The sequence below is a fragment of the Ctenopharyngodon idella genome, chromosome 15 (assembly GCF_019924925.1).
Source record: "Ctenopharyngodon idella isolate HZGC_01 chromosome 15, HZGC01, whole genome shotgun sequence".
NCBI classification, from domain to species: domain Eukaryota; kingdom Metazoa; phylum Chordata; class Actinopteri; order Cypriniformes; family Xenocyprididae; genus Ctenopharyngodon; species Ctenopharyngodon idella.
In genome coordinates, this window is record NC_067234.1 from 32,298,736 (window position 1) to 32,320,050 (window position 21,315).

Genomic DNA, 21,315 nt, shown 5'->3' on the forward strand with positions numbered 1-21,315 from the left:
CCTCAACAACACTCAACATGAACACACAATTTATTTCATCAAAGGTGTGGCTGAATTATTTATTAATATACATTATTGTTGTTGGTATTATTGTGTCAAAGCATGTTGTTTTAATATAACAGATTTGGCAGGTTTTTGAAGGTATTGATGCAAGACTTCCTGAAATGACCTGAACTTCATGCTCCCTTTGAACACGTACACCAACTTCCAGCATTCAGAGAGAGGAATTTCCCAAAATTTACCGTGCGTTTATCGGTGGTAGAATCGCGTACACCCTGTAGGGCTGCAGGGGTCTTTAAAATCCGTATGCAATTAATAAATCCACAGGGTTTTAATAGCAACAACCATGAAAAGAAAATAATGGAGAGATTAGAGAGAGATGAGTGTGTGTCTGGCAAGGTCTGCACATATTGTTAAACATGAAAAGTTTTCAAATGCAGGAAGTTTTGGCACAGGAGGATATGCAAATGAATTCCTCACACACACACACGCGCGCGCGCGCACACACACACACACACACACACACACACACACACACACACACACACACACACACGCGCGCGCACACGCACACACACACACACACACACACACACACACACACTTATTTCATGATAGATTGCGTTCGTAGTGACACACACACAAAGTTCAGGTGAATCTATAAATACTCTTCATGCACAACCTTTTCTGACACTCCCTACAAAAACGTGTCACAAGTTTACAGCATGATACATCATGGGATGAGTTTTCTGTTTTGATAACGTGTGTATGTGACTTATAGGGTCAGGGTAAAAAAAAACAAGGGTTTGTATTTTTAGTTTGTTTATCTAAAACTCTGGAAATGCGGGACGACAGACTGTCTGGAGCTGCAACACCTTCCATTGTGCATGTGTGTGTGTTTATGGGAAGTGGGAGAACAACAGAGAACTGGGTACGTTTCTATCGATTTGTTGGGAAAACAAATACACACACCTACAGTACAAACACATAATGATGATGTGGCGGTGCAACATGATGAATATGGCAGCAGTGACATGACAAACTCTCTTATTTTGACCTTTAACATTTGAAACTTTCTCTTGACCTTTAGGAATGAGGTCACAGAGACACGTGGTCAGTTCTCTCAATCAATACGTTTGTGTGTGTACTATGTGGATGTCCTCAAAGGTAAAAATCATACATAATATATAGGGCTGCACAATTATGACAAAAATCATGACAAAATGTCGATTATTCCCTTGAAATTGTAATTGTGATTATTAATTACGATTATCACAATTTACATTGAATGATGTATTGAATAGCTTTATACCATTGTTTGAAGCAACTGCATGCCATATTTTTGTATAAAAAAAAAAAAAAAACCAATCTGAAAACACATTTTTTTATTGTTTTTCTATAGCATTAAACCTCAAATGTCAACTATATATTGGGTTGGTTTCTTCTTTAAATAATAATAATAATAAATAAAAAAAGTCAACATATGCATGGTATAATAATAGGGGCTTTTGCCACCAGTGTGGTTCCCCGAGAACTAATGTTTCCCTAGGGCCTGAAGTGACGTAAACTGCGCTTGTTTTTGTTACTTTTATTTTGATGGTGCTGAGAACGGTTCAGACAGATCCTGAGCACACAGTGTTCGCATTCTCCATCTTCATTAGTTTATGATCTGTTTAACAGTTCTGTCTAATACGTTATTAGATAGAACTGTTATACAAAGAAAGTAGACAGTATACTGTATGAAACAGCATTAGCTTTTGCCATGCCCATGTGGTTGATGCCCAATGTCTTTAGCTTAGCAGAAATACATAATCATGTTTCGCTTGGTCTGCTCAAAGTCGCCCTGGATTTTCTCCTTAGCGTAAGGTTGAGAGGTCCATCTATCACTGTTTTCCATGTGTGTAGAGTTAGTTTGTGGAGTAAATATATAGGCTGTGTATGGCTTTCGGCATATCAGCGTACACCTACATCACTGGTAGCTCCTTTTTTGCTGGGTTAGATGTTTTACATTCTGAAGTAGACATGACTTGCCTCTCACAACGTGACATGCTCATAACACACCTCTTAAACACGCAGAATAACGTAAGTGGATATTTTTCCTTGTAATCGCGCCTTTGAACGATTACAAAATCGTGGCATCTGTAATCGTAATCGCGATTAGAAATTCGGAAGAAATTGTGCACCCCTATAAATATAGTAAAAAATATTTCAGTAATTCTAAACATTTTTATTGAGTTGAGAAGTTGATTCATTTCTGTGGATCGGTTCAAACTGTTCATTTCAATTAATTGATTCAAACTCTATTTTAATTATTTGACTGCATCATAACTTAGAAATATCAAGTCGCTGAGTCTTATATATAAATATATATGTAAATAATACAATATATGTTTTATTTCTGTGATCAAAGCTGAATTTTCAGCATCATTACTCCAGTCTTCAGTGTCACATGATCCTTCAGAAATCATTCTAATATGCTGATTTGCTGCTCAAGAAACATTTCTGATTATTATTAATGTTGAAACAGTTTTTTTTTTTCAGGATTCCTTGATGAATAGAAAGTTCAAAAGAACAGCATTTATCTGAAATACAAAGCTTTTGTAACATTATACACATTATACACTAGTTTGAGGTCAACTTTTGAAAAGAAATGAAAGAAATTAATACTTTTATTCAGCAAGGATGCATTAAATCGATCAAAAGTGACAGTAAAGACATTTATAATGTTCCAAAAGATTATATTTCAAATAAATGCTGTTCTTTTGAACTTTCTATTCATCAAAAAATCCTGAAAAAAAAATATTGTACACAAATATTTTGTACAATTGTACACAACAAATGTTTCTTGAGCAGCAGATCAGCATATTAGAATGATTTTTGAAGGATCATGTGACACTGAAGATTGGAGTAATGATGCTGAAAATTCAGCTTTGATCACAGGAATAAATTATAAATTACATAATATATATGTATAAAAAGTTATTATATTCTATATATAAATATTATATATTATTATAATTATAAGATTAAAATATTTTATTATATTATACAAAGGGATATACGATATAATCGGCCACCATATCGGTATCGGCTAATATATGTTATTTTTTTTATGTTATCGTTATCGGCCAGATAAGAAAATTTGGCCGATATATTAAAGCCAATAAATAATGGATTATTTTCTTTCAGCTGAGACCCTTCCGATGCGCACTGTTCACCGTGATGGTTTTGAATCGCTTGAAATATGATTGGAGTTACTTCAAAAAGGAAAATACAGTTAAGTACAATATACAGCGCAAGTCTGTCATATAGACTACATAATATTATAATGAGAAAATTAGAATTGTGTTCTTAGGAGATGGCTTTTATTGGTGAAACATTTGTTTTTGTAATCAGGCTCTCAAAAATTATATAAAAATTTGGATTTAGATTTATCGGCCAATATATCGACTTTCAAATATAAAGAATTATCGGTTATCAGTATCGGCCAAAATGTTCATATCGGTGCATCTCTAATTATATATAAACAGTGTGCAAAGTACAAAATAATAGATGTCTAGTGTACAATTTTTATTATATTTAACTTCTTGCATAAATAATAATAATAAATTATATATATATACATATACATATACACAGTAGTCAACATTTGAAATGGATCAAATTTCATCAAAGTTGTTCTAAAACCTTCTTCTTGGGACAACTTTGATGACATTTTTGATCCACTTCAAATGTTGACTACTGTATATATGCACACATATAGCCACACTTTGGCTCAATTTATGCTGATACTATAAATAATTGTCCGACATATTGAAACACACATATTGAACATCTTTGTGCCTGAAGCTTCAGTGGGTCAATTCAATGCTTAACCGCTGATGTCTGTTTGTTACAAATTAGTATGGATCTGTTTCAAAACCTAGTGAGCTACCTACCTAGAAAGCATTTTAGGACATCATAGACATAATCTGGATCTCTGCTCCAAAAGATAGCCAGCCCCATATGCTGTATTATAAATTCAAAAATGTAAATGCATGCTTTGCATAGAAGACAGTTTATGCAATATTCCGAAAAGAACAAATAAATTAGTTCAATGATATAGTTCAAAAATATTTCTGTGTACACTATATTTTTATGCTTACTGGAGAATTGCATTGTTTCTGTTCCAGTTACGACACTGTCTTAGAAGAACAGCAAGGGAGTTCACTAGGTTTTCTCACTGTATTAAAATGAGTATCTGTCTAACGTGTTTTTTACACATCTTTACATCCATCATTCCATCACAAAGAGGACTAAAACTGAGAAAAGACCACCTACACACCTCCTACAGTTTGACGAGCTTAAGATTACAACTCAAAACCTCGCAATCACAGCCCATTGTTACAGGAGAGCGAAGAGAGGAACAGAGAGAGAGAAAGAGAAAGAGACAGCGTCTGTCATCACATCAAAGGGATGTTTAAAGGGAACGTGAAGTGAATGATGAGGAAAAGAAATCAAAGACCACCTAAAAACCTCTCTCTTTCTCTAGACATCAGCTCCTTTTCATTCTCTCATCTTTTCCAGTCTGAGAGGAGGGCGCTGACCTTCCCTGTGTGCTGACAAATCTGTTTTTCTCTGCGATCACCTCCTTTATTCTCGCTGTCTTTCTGTCTTTTGTTGTTTCCCCTTCCTCTTACTGCATGTCTATCTCTCCCTCTGTCTTTTTTAACCCCCTCTTGACAGAAAATAAAAGACAAATTCAAAGGCAGAAGGAAAGTGAGTGAGAGAAAACAATACGGAACTTCCAGCAAGATACCAAACTCAACACTGATGGTTAAAACACTACAACTAGTCTTAACGTCAAACCACATTATCGGAAATGACTAAAGCAGCAACAAAGTTTTCAAGCAAGAACAGCACATATGAGTTTCATTGCTCCAAGATTTTTTTTTTTTTAAATCCTCTCTTTTGCATCCAAGGACAATGAATGGAGGCTAAAAAGTTAAAAAAAAAAAAAAAAAAAATGGTGCCAGAGTACAGAAAAAGCCAGTATGACTCATGCACAATATATCAAATTTGCTGAATTCATATGACAACTTTGGGCAAGAAACTAAAATATAAGTCACTATTCACTATGGTTTAAAAAAATGGTAATAAAATATGACAAGATCTCAGAGTTAAACTGTGTCAGAAAAAAAAAAAAATCTTAATTATGTCAGATAACACTTAAGCAAAACACGGTCAGGTCAAAGTGTCTGAATAATTTTTGGTTCCAAATTTTACTGGTAGTCCACTGTATGAAGAATTTTTGGGTATAATATGTCACAGTTTACTTTCTTTTGCTATCCTCACTTACATAAATGAACCATAGTGTCCTGTACCCACTAGCAAAAATATATCAAAAATGTCTGAATAATTTTTGGTTTGACTGTATGTGTATATATATATATATATATGTAACCCCTCTACCCAGCTCCTACTCACCCCGCTCTGCGTGGGCCTCAAACCTGGGTCTCCGGCGTGGGAGTCGGACTAAAGGCTGCAAATTATCAGAGGAGTGAGGTTTACTCACACAGCGACTACTAGCTGGCCTCCGTTACACACACACACACACACACACACACACACACACAGACAGACAGAGATATATATATATACTGTAATAAGGGTAGGTGTAATAAGCCATGGCTTCAGCCTACACCTTTTCGGTTGATTCTGTTTGTATTTTTGTGTAAGTGAATTATGCATTCATGTGTTATGCAACCGAAATAAACATTTTTTCATTCATTCATATATATATATATATATATAGAGAGAGAGAGAGAGAGAGAGAGTTGTGAAGAGTTCAGATGCAAAAGCCGATAAACACTGCCTCCGTCAAAAATGAGATAATGATATTGAGCGAATGCTTTCTGCACATAGTATACGTTCATCAAATACTTTCGCTTCAAATCCGGTTCGTTGGCAGAAATCGCTAAACGCCACTTCCCTTTGTCAGCAAAAGCCTCTAAGTCCACAAGAGAAACAATCGGAAGACGCAAATCGAATCATATGATTTCAAGATGAATGACGGCGTGCATATGAGCCGCTTTCAATTGCCGAGCTGCAAGTTATCATCATGTTTTGCCCACCGTTACAGTGGCAATGACAGGATTTTGCGAGTAGCAAGTAAACACAACAGTGTTCCTTTCACTGCTGTAAAACTGACAGAAACGGACGTTTTACTATGTCTTGTTTTCCAAATAGGTGCACTTAGAGGTTTTTGCAAAAAAATGCACACATGGACTGTTGGTTTTGCAGCAAAAGACAGTTAAATTTGTTAAATACCAATTAATTGACTAAAGTGACATTTTGAGAATAAGGCATTTCAATAACTGACTAACAACCTTTTCCTTACATATTTTAATTGAATAATTGATTAAGGATTGTTCAGTTATTCAATTAAAATACGTAAGGATTATTCAATTAAATCTAAAGGAATTTTACTATTAATTAAATTGCAAAAATCTTTAAAAAATAATAAAATTAATTAATTAATTAAATTTTGAGTGTATTTTGAGCAACATGAGGGTGAGTAAGTGATGTTTGGGTGCACTTTAGCTTTAAGAGAGCTGAATCAGAGCTGAATTTGACTGAAACGAGAGAGGGAAATTCAGGTCAGCCGAGGCCACACGTCTCCTGTCGTTCCCTTGTAAGACTTCCAGAGAGTCCATTAAGTCTGGTTAATATAAGGGACTGTCAGCGAGCTGCAACATTATATCAATGTTACGGTGGTGCCGTCCCTCTCGCTTCTGTCACGCTCCTTTTAGAGGGGGGAGAGTCGGCGTTGAGAGAGACAGTCAGAGATAAAGAACTGAGGGAACAGAACACCATCCAGACCAGAAACAGCTCTCAACACCTCGATAATGATGTTCGACTCACACACACAAGACTCTTTCTATCTCTGTTTCCTTTGGTGAGGAACTGGGTTGGGTTGTCCCGATCTCTTCAGGCAGAGGTAAACTCTGACCTGCTCCTTTTAGCCTGGTGTGTGGTTAAACCACTCAGGCATGCCGGAGAAAAAGAGGCCAAAAAAGCTGGAACACGAAACAGTTCTTTCCCTCAGCACAAATAAATGGCACAAGAAAAAAGGAGGAAAGTGATGAAGAAAAGGTGAGAGAGATTGATTCCTTCTGCTTCTGTCCTTTCCTTCATTACCCAGAGGAAATTTTATGGCTCAGAGATTGCTCATTCATAGCTCAGATTAGATCAAACAAAAATGTGTACTTTCAAACTTTAGCCATAATAGCCATATCAACTTTTTTATAACGCTATTGCGGTACTTTTGTAAATAAATAAATAATTTAGGAGTTTTGTGCAAGGTTTATTTTGGCACAATCTGTTTGATGTAGGGTGTCATGGTGATTTGTAAACGACAATGGAAGTCGGCATGCAAGAATCGATCGATTTATCTCATATAGTATGTCAGTGGACAACAACCGATGCAGGGTCTGTGACACTTCAATTGAGATTTTAAAGAGATCGTATTTGCAAGTGTAAACCTCCAAGCCAAAAGTAGTGCAAATGTTCTAGAAGAGACAGAACCAACTGACAGACAAAGAATATATTGCATAATTTTCATAAATAATAAATAATAATAATAATAAAAAAATTTTTTTTATTATTTATCCTTTATTTAAATTTAGTTGCATTTAAAAATCTAATTGGCAGTCTACTAACTCCGACGTATGTAAGATTAAGCCGAAGAAATAAGCATAAATCCCTATTTGTTCTCCCTTGAATATAATTTCTGTCTAAAAACAATTGAGACTGTAAAGGTCTTGTGGGTGTTGTTGATCATGCAACAGGCTGCTTTAAATCACACAGAACAAACAGCAGCTTCTCTCTTGCCGTCCCCCATCGGGCCTATATAGAGACCAGGAGCCGAGATCATAGCTCCCGAGTCTCCATGGCATCCTGTGGAACCCCAGCTGTCAAGAGTTTTGATGTCTTAATAAATTTCTCCTCTCCAGCTGTCAGCCAAGCGTCAGAGATGGATGAAAGAGTCAGTGACCTTTGACCTGCCCGAGACCTCTTCTTCAGCTCCCCCCGGTGAACCCCCAAAACTCTCACAGAACCCCGAGACTCTATTGCTACTGCAGATTCCTTTCAGCACAACGTCAACCCTGAAGAAGCCCAACAATAGTGTCGACCGCATCCTAAAGATAGTTTCACATGCAATGCAACTTTACAGAAGAAACAATAAAGTAACACATTGCTGTTTTTCACACTGTACTGTATAACTGAGGTAACTTTTTCAAGTAACATGCATTCATTTTTTATTTACTTTGTTTTTTAGCAACAAATTTCCTCATGCAGACCTATAAAATGTCTGAGATGTTTTGTTAGACATGGCTACATGGTGTGCAAAAAGTCTTTCACCATTTGTAGTTTTTGCTTCATTTTAAAGTAACTGAAAGGCGCAGTGATATAATGGTGGAGAAAAAAACTTTATCCACAATGAAACCAACAAACTACACTATGAATTAAAAAAACAAAACAAAAAAAAAAAAAACACATGCAAGTCATATATTAAAGGTGTAACGGTATACGTATTCGCCCCCGATCCGTCAAGGTACGGACATCACAGTTTGGTGTAGAGGTCGGGACCCGATAAGATTTCTTGCTTCGCGGGATTAAATTTTGAATGAAAGGCAGATTGCGGTCGGTAACTTTAGTGTACTTTAGGCGGGAGTGGGTGGTCTGACAATAACCTGGTCGCTCCTGAGATGCTTTGACATCAGTGCATCTGTGCTTGAACTTGAAGTGAACAAAACTTTCTGCAGTGGTGGCGTTCACACAGTCCCCAGTTCCCTGTCCCAAGAAAGCTGGCAAGATATGTTCTTTGCATTAGAGGTCTGTGCGAGTGCACCTTCAGAGAACATTCAACCTTTGTGATCGGATTTTGGAGGAGAGACGTTCTGAAACGGTCGTCAGTCAGCGTCATTCTGTTCTTGCGTGGATGTTAAAAAAGATTTCATTTTGCAGTATAGCTAGTAAGCCAACAGTTTTCGTTTATGTATTTTTGGCTTAGCCTATAGTTTTGAGGGACATGTTGTATGCTATTTAATTTAGCCTATTTTTCTCTGTGATATTTAGCCTATTATTCTTTGTGACATTTTTTTTTCTGACATTTTTAGGGTGTTGACAGCATCATAAGACAAATAACAAATAAAAATCTTGTATATGCTATGCAACATTTTATATTTGTTATCCCCAATCACTCTCTTTCTTTAGGGGAAGTTTAAACGCGAGATTCTGGAAATTTAGCGGGACTCATCGCACCGGGAAGAAAATCACTATATGCGGATAGCGGGTGAGCACAGAGTGAATTTTAGGCGGGAGCGGGTGCGTGCGGAAGAGAACCTTGCGGGAGCGGGACGAAAAAAACAGTCCCACGCAGACCTCTAGTTTGGTGCATACAGTCAGACGACGAATTCAGTCACAGGCGATCCACACTCCAATCCAGAAGGGGGTGCAACACTGTTTGCTAACCGCCAAAACAGGAAAAAGTGCAGAAGAAGAACAGAAGACGATCTATGCATAGATATGTTTATCTCTCAACTAGTTTTTTAACCACGGAAAGATATCAATAAAACAGCTTGAGAATAATATCTCACTTAGCGTTACATTTACCTCAGGCAAGTCATTTAGTGTCCACAGCATGTTAGTTCGCTAGAGAAATGAACTCTAGAGGGGAGTGTTTCCTTAAAAATATGCACTATGTTAGCTTATATATTCATTATTTTTACTTTACCTGTTAGTAATGTTTATTTTATTTGAGAGTTGATCATTATATATAAAAATACACAGCCACTGAATGTAATAGTTTGGGCTGTTGTTAATTGTAACCTTTAATATTATAGTAATGTGCAAGAAAGGGCTCTCTGTATATAGTTTCAAACATTTCCTGAGATAGACTTTTTTTTTAAAGTTAAGAAAATGTTAATTATAATTGAATTTATGTAAAGAGAGATACAATTTGTTCAATAAATCACTGTTTAATAAAAAAGAAGAAAAAAGAAGCAATTTTGTTTAATTTTCTCCCCCTGCGGTACGAACCCGTACCGAACAGTGACTTCAGTACTGAGGTACGTACCAAACCGTCATGTTTGTGTACCGTTACTCCCCTAATATATATGTTCATATTCTTGAAATGTCACAAAAATGTCTATGCAAAGTGTGAAAGCAATCCATAAGATGTTGCTATTTATAGTTTTCAATTTTTAGAATTATTAATGTGGATTCAAATGCCATCAATACTCATGAAAACTATTCATCTAAAAAACTAATAATCAGCTTGTAACATAATTCCAAAAATTCAACTCATTGTGGACTTGACGCACACTTAAGGAAACCTGAAACAGCTCCAGATGACTGCACTTGTGGTCTGAGCGAGAACGTAACCTCTGATCTGTGACCTCTCGGGGCAAAGGTCAAGGGTGGCGCCGGCTTTCCCTCATCATCGCTATGGAAACCACGCAAAAGTGTTTGCAGTGCGTCTTTGCGGCACATCTACAAATAGCAGCACATGTCTAAAAGTCATTAAGCACAAGAGAGGTCCTACTTTCTCTTTTCTCTGTCAACACTGTGTGATGTGTATTTATTATTGTCACAGGCTCTTATTTGGCTTGATCTATGGCAGAATGAAATGTCACTTTTAAAGATAATTACATTTTTTCTCCTCCACAGATCCATTCATCACACTCACAGCCCTCTGCCATTTTTAGATTCTTGATAACATGCCTCAACTCATTCCATCTTTCTCCCGCGATCCCTCTCTCTCTCACGCACACATCCACAGTGAGTCACATCCTATTATGTGGCATGAAGTTGCCAAAAATCTGTTAATTACAAAGTTCTGAGCCTAACTAGTATGATTATAATGAACTTAGTTCCGTGAGAACGCTTGGTTGAGGACAGCACTCTCCTCTCTTCTACTCTGTGTTTGTAATCAGCATCTCTTGTTCTCATATAACGGTCTCATGGGAGGAGTGATCTCAGTCCTCCTTATTACACAATCACAAACGCTGATAAACCAATCAGAAGTGCTATTATTACCACCTGATGACAGACGCTTGTTTGAGAGGAGAAGGAAAAGACAGGGATGGATGGATGGATGGATGGATGGATGATGGAAGTGTTGTGCACCATTCAGAAGTGAATTTGAACTGAATTTGAAATGACAAATAACAAATAGGATGATACAGAATTGCAATTTGCATGTAAGGAAGTAGTATTAAAATGAATTAAAAACTGCAATGTTTAAATAGAAAAGCTTTGAAAAAAAGTTTAAATAGATGTTTGAAACTTTATAGAATGCAACAGTCACCACCACCCACTTTTTCAGCAGCCTTGGTTCTGGAAGCATTTTCCCCAATCTTCTTTAAAGAGTTACTGTATAAGCCATGAACCAAGCTAACCAGCTCTGAGGTGAATTAAAACATTACAAACTTTGATTTGAAGCAAAAGAGTATTTGAAAATCAGACAAAAAGACATAAGGCACACAAGACTGTGTACTTAAAGGGTTATTGTTACGGCGAAAGGAAGAAAGAAGAAAGTCATATACACCTCGAATGGCTTAAGGGGCGAGTAAATCATTGGAAAATTAATTTAATTTTTGGGTGAATTCAGTGAGGGAAGGAGATACAATCCCATGAAGCACTACAAACAACATAATCAAATTAAAAATTATGGATAAATCTAAAAATATTGATTCAAATATTATACAGATACAATATATTTTACATCTTAAAAAAAGACAAATATGTAAGTAATTTGATTACATAGGGAAACTGACTCTACATCATTTGCAGTGCTTCATGGGAGTGGGCGAGCGGTACGAGTTTTTTTAAAAGAGATTTACTTGTCGTGATTTTCTGATTGGTAGAGACTTCTTTGCAGAATCATGGGTAATGTATTTTATCATCAATAATGCAGGCTGATGGCTTCAACAAAAGCAAATACCATCAATTGATTAACAACCTTGTAGCTCACAGTACAGTAGGTAATTATTAAAAATCTATTCCACTATGGAGAAAATAAATGGGATTTTTTCCTTCCGGAACCTGACAGTTGCACTCTATAGGCTTTATGCCGAACATCACATGAACAGACCAGGAAACTGGTTTCACTGCTTGACGGAGAAAGTGTTAACGGCAACATGAACTGACGGTGATAGCTATGGACTTTAATATGTCAAAAAAAACTTTTATATGTCAACCTGCATATGCGATGGACATTGGTTTTGCTCATCTTTGGTAGGTAAAGCATATTGAGAAAAACAGCTCCATATTTAGCGTAGCATTTTCAAAAGACCTGAACTGGAAGCGATTCAACTTGTTTTACAGAATACGGATGTTTGTTGTGCATAACCTGCATAGGCCTTACGGAGAGAGAAAATGACAGAACAATCAACTTCCTGTGGGTGTGGACAATTCAATTCAAAAATCCAACTCAAGAACTGAAACATTCTAAAATTTGCCCCAGATTGGTTGCACTAGTTTGACTAACATCAGAAGTGTCTTACCCTGACATTGCTCATTCCGCTCCTCATATCCAGGGTTACACAGGCAATTCCCGATGGGCACCAGCCACTCTCCATCTGCGCCGCAGTACATTTTGGGAACCTCCTGCTCTTCCGAATGATTCACACAGGAGCCGCGCACCTCCACCAGGGACGACGTGTCCGCCCCAGTTACTGTGTCAGGAAACTGCGCTAAGTTCCTCACAGCTAATGGACACTTTTTGTAAAACACACGAACGGAAACCAGCGCAATGCAGGCCCCTACATCCTGAAAGGCCAGATAGAAGCCCGTGTGGCTCAGAATGCCGACATCCCGAACCTCAGTGTTCAGCTTCATGATGCGATCACCAATATCCACCTGTGTGAAGCTCTCGTCCGCCGCAACTGTGTCAATCTTATCAAATCGGCTCTCGTGAGCGTACCGCTCATTATCAGAGTCGGACTCAAGGTAGTAGAGGTTGAAAGTCTCTTTGCAGGTGCCGATGACGCCGGGCAGGCTGTTACAGTCACGCAAGGTGAATTTAATCTCAATGTAGATACGCTGGGCCGGGCCACGCCGTATCCAGTGAGTCCTTAACCAGTTGTTCTGACTGGGCTCCATTACATTACACACCTGGTATGTTCTGATGGGGATGTTCTTCTCGTCCATGATGCTCACCTCTTCCCACTGCATGAGACAGCACAAGAACAGTGTTAGAAATGAGCTGAAAATCATTATAAGACCTTCTCAATATCAAACTTAAATCTTTTAAATTGCAAGGACAAAACACTCAAACAAATTTTTGCATTTTTTCTGACTAAAATATATATGCATATATATTTGCATTTCTGTCATGACAACTCTCTGAGTGTTTGTCATGGTAATGGATATGACAATGTTGTTTGGTTTTGGCAGAGATGCTGTGCTGCACAATATAGCATACAAGAATTACCCGTAGCAGATCTATACAGTTGGAGTTGGGGAAGGTGGAGGGTTTCTAAAAGCGCGCTGCACTGCTACAGAAAATGCTGACCAAGTATTTGAAGGTTGAGCAGCGAGCTCATTGGCTACTGATACAGTAGGAACCAATCAGCTGTGCCCTATAGAGAATGATGTGATTGCAAGCAGATTGAGTTAAGCACCTATCAGCCTGTGCCATCTAGAGTTTTATGACAGAACTTTGTATTTCTCTTTTCTTTTTATCAATCCATTCATTTCTTGACATTATCTGTTCCGTTTTAAAAATACTGACAATGCAATACTGAATTATAGTGCTTAATGTCATGAGATCCTTGCACCATTACTGTATAATCTTTAAGGGAAAAAATGCAAAATAAATTAAATTGAACTGAACTGACTTTACAAAACCAGATATAATGATTGATTGGCTGCTGATTGACATGAACTTATAACTCACATAAACAAATAACATTTTGATGAACTTCAGCATCATTTGCGTGTCATAACTATGAAAAACAGTTTGACTGTTTTTGACCTATAGGGACAAAGGTACAACCACCACAGAAAACACACAATCCTGTGGGAAACACTGTATGATAGTGTTTTCAAAATACAAATCTTATTCTCTTAATATTAAAATACCTAAAATACGTACTTGTAAAAGTGTTTTTTTCTGCCGTGATCAGGATTTTACCACCACCGCCTCATTTTAAGCCAGGAAAAACCCTGTATGTATATATATATATACTGTATATATATATATATATATCTATCTTTTAGTAGTCTTTAATCTATCTTTTAGTAGTCTTTAAAAATTATCTTTAAAAAAAGATCTGATTTTGTTGGATTTAGTTGATAAATATTATGTATTAGGCTAATAATCTGTTAATACCCCTGTGTAATTCTGTACACATTGATATGGCTATTTTCGTGTTTAAAAGGTTATTCTTTTTTCTTTTGAGCATGTGCAGATATTTTATTAGTTTTTATTTAATTTAGGCTTTTTTCTATACTTCTCTCCATCCAATTTTCATTTTCATGCCCCTGTGATAATGCTGAATACAAACGCAAAGTTTCTCTTACATTGACATATAATTATTATTATTATTTTTTTTTTTTAAATTTACTGCTTTTAAGTTTAAACTTTTTAAATGTAAACTTTTAAAGGTGGCACAGAAGCACTTCCAAAATGGCATTTTTGTGTCTTTACACAGGCTGTTTAATGCTGCTCAGAGGTGGCATAATTGGTCCAAAAATGCTTAAAAACATTTACTTTCAACAGCCTTTAACCAGGTATAAATGTACTGTTTGTACTGTCTTTCCATTTTGTTTGACTTTATGCATACTGTATTGTATTTATATTTTGTTCGACTTTATGTGAATTGCATTTATATTTTGGTTACATGTATTGTATAGCACTTTGGGTCCACCATGAGTTGTGTTAGAGGTGCTTTATAAATAAATAAAAGAAGATGAATGCATTTACACAGCAATTGTAACTGTATACTTTGATACTTGGGACTGAAGTGGGCCAGAGCAGGCATAATTTAGTCTGGCTTTTGTGCAGCATTGCATCTTTACACTGAATTTTGAGCAGGCACAGAGCAGCCTTAACTTAGCTGTGTAAAGATGCCTCAAGAAGTGTGTTGAAACAAAAAAAATGTCCATTCAGAACAGCTTGGGTGAACATCAAATACACTTTTTAAGACTCGACCACTAAGAAAGACAATGAGTGAAATAATAATTTAAACTGTGATTTATAAATGAAACATCTTTTTAAACAACCCAAAGAAAACACAACCACCTGTTCAGTCCTCACGCATGTGCTGCTATTATACCTCCACTTCCCAACTCTTCCCTCACACAAGACTGTATTTCCTCACAAAAATATTCTTACCTGATTTTTAAGCTTACGGTCGGAATGAAATAGAGTGAGATAAGAAAGCTTAGGCTACGTCCTTATTTATACTAATATGTTTTGTGTAAGTGAACTTGTTTTTATTAGGTCAATAGAAAATGTTTGTTTTAAAATTGTTTTAAAATTACCAATAGATTTTGGCTGATTTAGATGAAATGAAAACAGTGATCAATCCCAATCGGAGCATATGAAAAACTGGTTGACAGCGTAAAGTATGATACTCATCAGACTCCCAAGAAACAGAAAACAACCGATCATTTAACTAAACAAACATGAGGCCATCCAGAGTGAAAACGGAACTGAACCTTGGGAAGCTGTAGAGTAAATGTAGATCTAAAACATAACATCTGTTTCACTTTTCCAAGCTTGAGTATAAGTTTGCCTGAACTAACCTCAGAAAATCACTATTCTTCTTCTTCTACTAGCCTCAGATACAATAACAACTCTAGACAGTCATTAATGTTGTACAGCCCAACACTTCTCAGCGTCTACTAAACCAGAATTACAGCCACTGATTGGACTCATTGAGTTTTCATCATCTAATCAGCAGTAATGCAAAGCAAATGAACACCATCTAAACACATGCTTATACCCAAGAGTCTGAATGGGTATCACATATTAACCTACATTACCAGATAAAAGTCTGGAATAATTAACATTTTTTATTGTTTCTGAAAGACGTATCTTATGCTCACCATGGCTGCATTTACTTCACTAAAAAAATGTAAAAACAGCAATATTGTGAAATATTTTTAACATTTAAAAGAATTGTTTTCTATTTTATATGGAAGCTTGTTTCTGCCACTAAATAAAATATAAAAAAGGTAATTGCGACTTTTTATCTCACAATTCTGACTTTTTTTCTTAGAATTGTGAGATTTAAACTCCCAATTGTGAGAAATAAAGTCAGATGCATGTTATAAAGTCACAATTCTGACTTTTTCCTCGCAATTGCAAGTTTTTTTTCACGTAATGCGTAATTGCGACTTTATATCTCACAATCCTGACTTTATAACTCTCAATTCTGACTTTATATCATGCAATGGACTTTTTATCTCACAATTCTGACTTTTTTTCTCAGAATTGGGAGATTTAAACTCGCAATTGCGAGTTATAAAGTCAGAATTGCGTGATATAAAGTCAGGATTGTGAGATATAAAGTCGCAATTCTGACTTTTTCTCGCAATTGTGAGAGTTTATCACACAATTCTGACATTATAACTCACAATTCTGACGTTTTTTCTCAGAATTGTGAGATATAAATGCACAATTGTGAGTTATAAAGTCAGAATTGCATGATATAAACTCACAATTCTGACTTTTTTTCTCAGAATTGTGAGATATAAATGCACAATTGTGAGTTATAAAGTCAGAATTGCATGATATAAACTCACAATTCTGACTTTTTTTCTCAGAATTGTGAGATATAAATGCACAATTGTGAGTTATAAAGTCAGAATTGCATGATATAAACTTGCAATTCTGACTTTTTTCCTCAGAATTGTTTATATCTCGCAATTCTGACTTTATAACATGCAATTGCTATTTATAAAGCCTGAATTGTGAGATATAAAAAAAAAAATGTCAGTCTTTTTTCCCTAACAATTGGACATTATAACACGCAATTTTGAGTTTATATCTCGCAATTCTGACTTTTTGTGAGATAATTTGCAATTACCTTTTTTATTTTTTATTTCATGGGGGAAACAAGCTTCCATAATTGTAATATATTTCAAAATATAATTTATTCCTGTGACCAAAGCTGAATTTTCAGCATCATTACTCCAGTCTTCAATGTCACATGATCATTCAGAAATCATTCTAATATGCTGATTAATTAAAAAAAAAAAAAAATTACAAAAAATCGTAATAATTTAAACTTTTGACGCTAGTGTATGTGCATTAATAATTTGCCCTTTGACCTTGAACCACGTACATTTATTGATTCAGCAGACGATTTTATCCAAAGTTAGTTATAAATGTGCACATCTCAGTTAATAGGTACAGACTGATTTACAAGTGATAGGCAATTTTTAGAAAGCAAAAAACAATGTATTTCATCAAATATGCATTGTGTAGTAAGTGATGTCCACTGAATGTATATGCACAATACCAATGTATGTAATATTTTTAATTTCTACTTTGTGATATCAGCAGCCACAGTACCACAAATACCATCCTGGCGGCCCTTAATAATCTCCAGGAATTATTCACCGTGCGCTAAAACTAATTGAGCGTTTGTGAGATAATAAGACTGACAGCAATCTGGCGTCCGTCAGGGACCGTGATTGTCTTCGTTCGGCTCGTCCCTTCATCATTGTAACTACGGAGGCCCAGTGGAGCAGCGCAGAGATAAGAACCCGGCTCTGCCGATAGCAAGACGAGAGGAGAAAAGAGCTAATTGGCCGTATTAAAGTCTGAATACCCGCCCACCGTCCGTGCCAAAGGCCTGTCCATCACGGAGAAGATCACAGAGGGAGAGGAACTCAGGAGCTCAATGAAACTTGGATCGATGCGAAAGGAAGCCGAGCTGCTCTGCAATGAAAGGGAATTCTGTGTGTTTTATTGAATCGCTGATGTGGTAATTTAGATGCACCTGATCTGAAGATGTTAAACGGCTAATTGGTGATGAGGGGCTCCGAACAGTGCAGAGATCCCGGGAAGCATACATTATCGGACAGAACCCGCTGACCCCCTCAATCTGAAATCTCACACACACACACACTCAAACAGACCTTTTCTCTGCCTCTGGGTTGCCAAGTCTCTCCCCCCTACCTCTTTTGAGAGAAAAGGGATAGAGTTTCCTAACAAAGGGCATTTCTGTCTCCCTCCACTATTTAGGAAATTTGACGCCCGTCGCTGTAACCTAGCTTTCCAAATTTACATCCGAGAGAAGTGGAGAGGGCCGGCTGATCTCATTCGCATTTGGAGGTATTCATACGTGACATGAACATTTTTGGACACTGAAACGTAGAATATCAACAGCATCAAAAACTTAAATGCTTATACATACAATATATAAAGGTCTTTATAAATCCTTTGAAAACTGGTTAGAACCGAAGTTTAATACTCAAACACAATCCCAAGTAAACAATGAGAAACTGCCTGAAAAGACATTATTAATGGCAAATGTACTTATAAAAGAAGTCCAGATAAAAATAAAGTCATCTGCACTCTTTGAAACTGGATTATTGGAGTATGTTTTACCAGGAAATACTGTTTCAGTCTTTCTACTTAAAAATTTCTCATTTAATTCAATGTGTTTCTTGTCATTATTTAAGACATTTAGTAGCAATTTCTGAGTGAAAGTGTTTCAAAGTAAATCCTACACTAATGTAGTGTAGTTTAATTATCATCAAAACAGAAAATACTTAAACTAATATTAAATTAAGTACATCTGTAACCACATTAAATAAATTTGATGGTGTTAAGCATCTTTAATTAATCTCATTTAATAATAATGCAAAGCAATTAACCTCTGAATTTCATTTTCTATGAACCTCAAATGATTTGTAAACATTTGTACGTCCTTTTAAAGGTTTTACAATTTAGACGCTTTCAGTACATTGTTATTGTATCAGTAAAATAAAGGTTCAAAAGGGGGGTTTTGCAGTGATGCCATAGAAGAACCATTTTGGGAATTTTTTCTTAGTGTGAAGAACGCTTTAATAATCTTTTTCCACTCTAAAGGAACCATAAAGAATCATTATTTTTAGGAGTGTTTCCATCTTACATTGATATTGTATTGTATCTAACTAAACTTATGGAAATGTGCTAGAACTACACATATGAATACTAAAGAGGTCAGGTTGGAGAGGGAGATGGAGAAAGATGGATCAAGAGATGGGTTTTTTGACTCACCCCTCCTTCCGTCGGGCTGGCGACCCATGCCAGTTCTCCCTGCACTGATCTGGAATCCAGCAGCGGGACTGAAGGAGAAAAACACAGAGAAAGGGCTTGAGAATGAGATCGCCAAAGCTTGTGCGTCTAGTGGAGAAAACTGATGATAGGATGAAGTTTGAAGGCATAAATCTGAGATAAATAATGACAAAAGCTGCAAAGGTGGCCAAAAAGTGACAGACAAGTGTGCAAGGGTTTGATCTGTGAGCGCTGACTTAAGTAGGAAAATGGTTCATCGTTAAAACATAGTAATTGACAAAGGAATGATCAGATTTCCAATGAAGAGATCAAAATATAAAGAAAATTATTTTTGTTTTTCTACAAAATTACTAAAAAAAATTACAGTTCAACAAAAAGCACACCAGACCACACAAGAGACCCTATAACAATTATAAAGCAACAGCTATAATTATGTTGTGTGATATTATATGTAGAATAATGTTTATATTTACAAAATCAAATTATTACTATTTTATTCTTGTGACTGCAAGACAAAAAGGGCCCAGATTATCTTCAAGGTAAAACTAAAAATATATGATATGGCATTATGTATATTAATTAGGGGAAGGATAAAGAGAATAGTGAATGATTAAAGATCTAAAAATAGATCTAAAATTAAAAATGTGAATAATAAATCTGTGGCATTTCTCCATGTATGAACAGTATTTTGTTTTTAATCTGTTAACATGTCAATTGTCCTGCTGTGTATCTAGTACATTATATTTCCAGACATCAGTTGCAACAAATTCCTTGAAAACTCCTTAAAATTTTAAGTAGGCCTACTTTTTTTCTTGACTTTAGGGGTTTGTTACCTGTCTACATATCGTTACTGTTTAACTTTTCCGCCTGAGTTTCACTTGCGCCCTAAACTTTTCCTCTTTATTCCATCCCCTCTTACCTTCATTCGCCGGATGATTCCTTGGAGCGGACAGACCTGCACAAATCCCCAGGAAAAGCGAGCTGACCGCGTAAATAATCCCGGCCATGAGCGCCATTCGTCCTGTACGTTAACTGTCCGTTATTCCTGTTTATTCCTCGTGCTGCTCCGCGCGACTGATCTTGAGGCGCACGAGACGCTCACTCAGCGAGCTCTGCTGGAGGGGGCGTGGCATTCTGTAGTGACGTACCTATCAATCAAAACAGAACGAAAGAAGTGGTCATTTATTTCAATTATATATTGTCTAAAATAGTACTACTGCTACAACTAATAATAACAATAATAATAATGTAAAAATATATGTATATACCTATGTTATGCTTGTAGGCAGCCTACATATAGCCTGTATGTGTATATGTAATATTTTATTATTTAATTATAATTATAATGCCATTGTAATCTTCATTTTAAACATTTAATACTTGTAATTATTGTTTTAATTTTTAATTAGTATTATTAAAATAGTACATTGCTTAAAATATTTATTGAACAATAATAATATAAGGAATTAAAATAATATAAAATAAAATGATAATATCAATAATACAAATAATATTAGGCTATTTAAACTATTTTAATAGCATTATTATAATGAATAGGCTAAAGTGGTAGAACATTTTGAGGGGCGGAGAGAGGATTCTTCGGGTCGATGAATTGTGCACTGATCTTATATCGCCATCTAGCGTCCATTTCCCGACACAACAGGCTTAATAAACAGTGTAATGCCTTTCCTCGCGCGCACACCAGCGCCAAATGAACCGTGACGTGGGCTGTTCTTTCATTTCTTTCTTCACTCGAGTGAGTGACATGCCACATTCAAGACACAATAAAAGAAACCCAATGTGTCGATTTTACACTGTTTGTGTGGTGAAAAGACATTCTTCGGGCATCTGTTTGGACTCAAAACAGTATCCTGCGGGTTTACAGCAGGGACCCTCGGCATTTTATTATTCATCTCATTTTTTCCCGTTTTATAGGCTACTCATCTCACTGTAAGTAAAATGCTCATATTGATTGAATTCCACCTGACACCTGGTTCCTCTCGTGCATCCAGACGCACATAGTTTCTCTC

The 21,315-nt window shown here is 36.2% G+C and overlaps 1 protein-coding gene across 1 annotated transcript in view; it reads right to left on the minus strand.

The window, feature by feature from the left end:
• Positions 1-20,406, minus strand: part of epha4l (eph receptor A4, like) — a 44,835-nt gene extending 24,429 nt beyond the window's left edge. Inside the window, exons 1-3 of the mRNA XM_051863334.1 lie at positions 20,205-20,406; positions 19,268-19,335; positions 12,552-13,215 (exon numbers count right to left, since the gene is read on the minus strand). Coding sequence (XP_051719294.1) covers positions 12,552-13,215; positions 19,268-19,335; positions 20,205-20,301 — 829 coding nt within the window. The 5' untranslated portion in view covers positions 20,302-20,406. The remainder of the gene's footprint in view (positions 1-12,551; positions 13,216-19,267; positions 19,336-20,204) is intronic.
• Between the last annotated feature and the right edge of the window lie 909 nt (positions 20,407-21,315).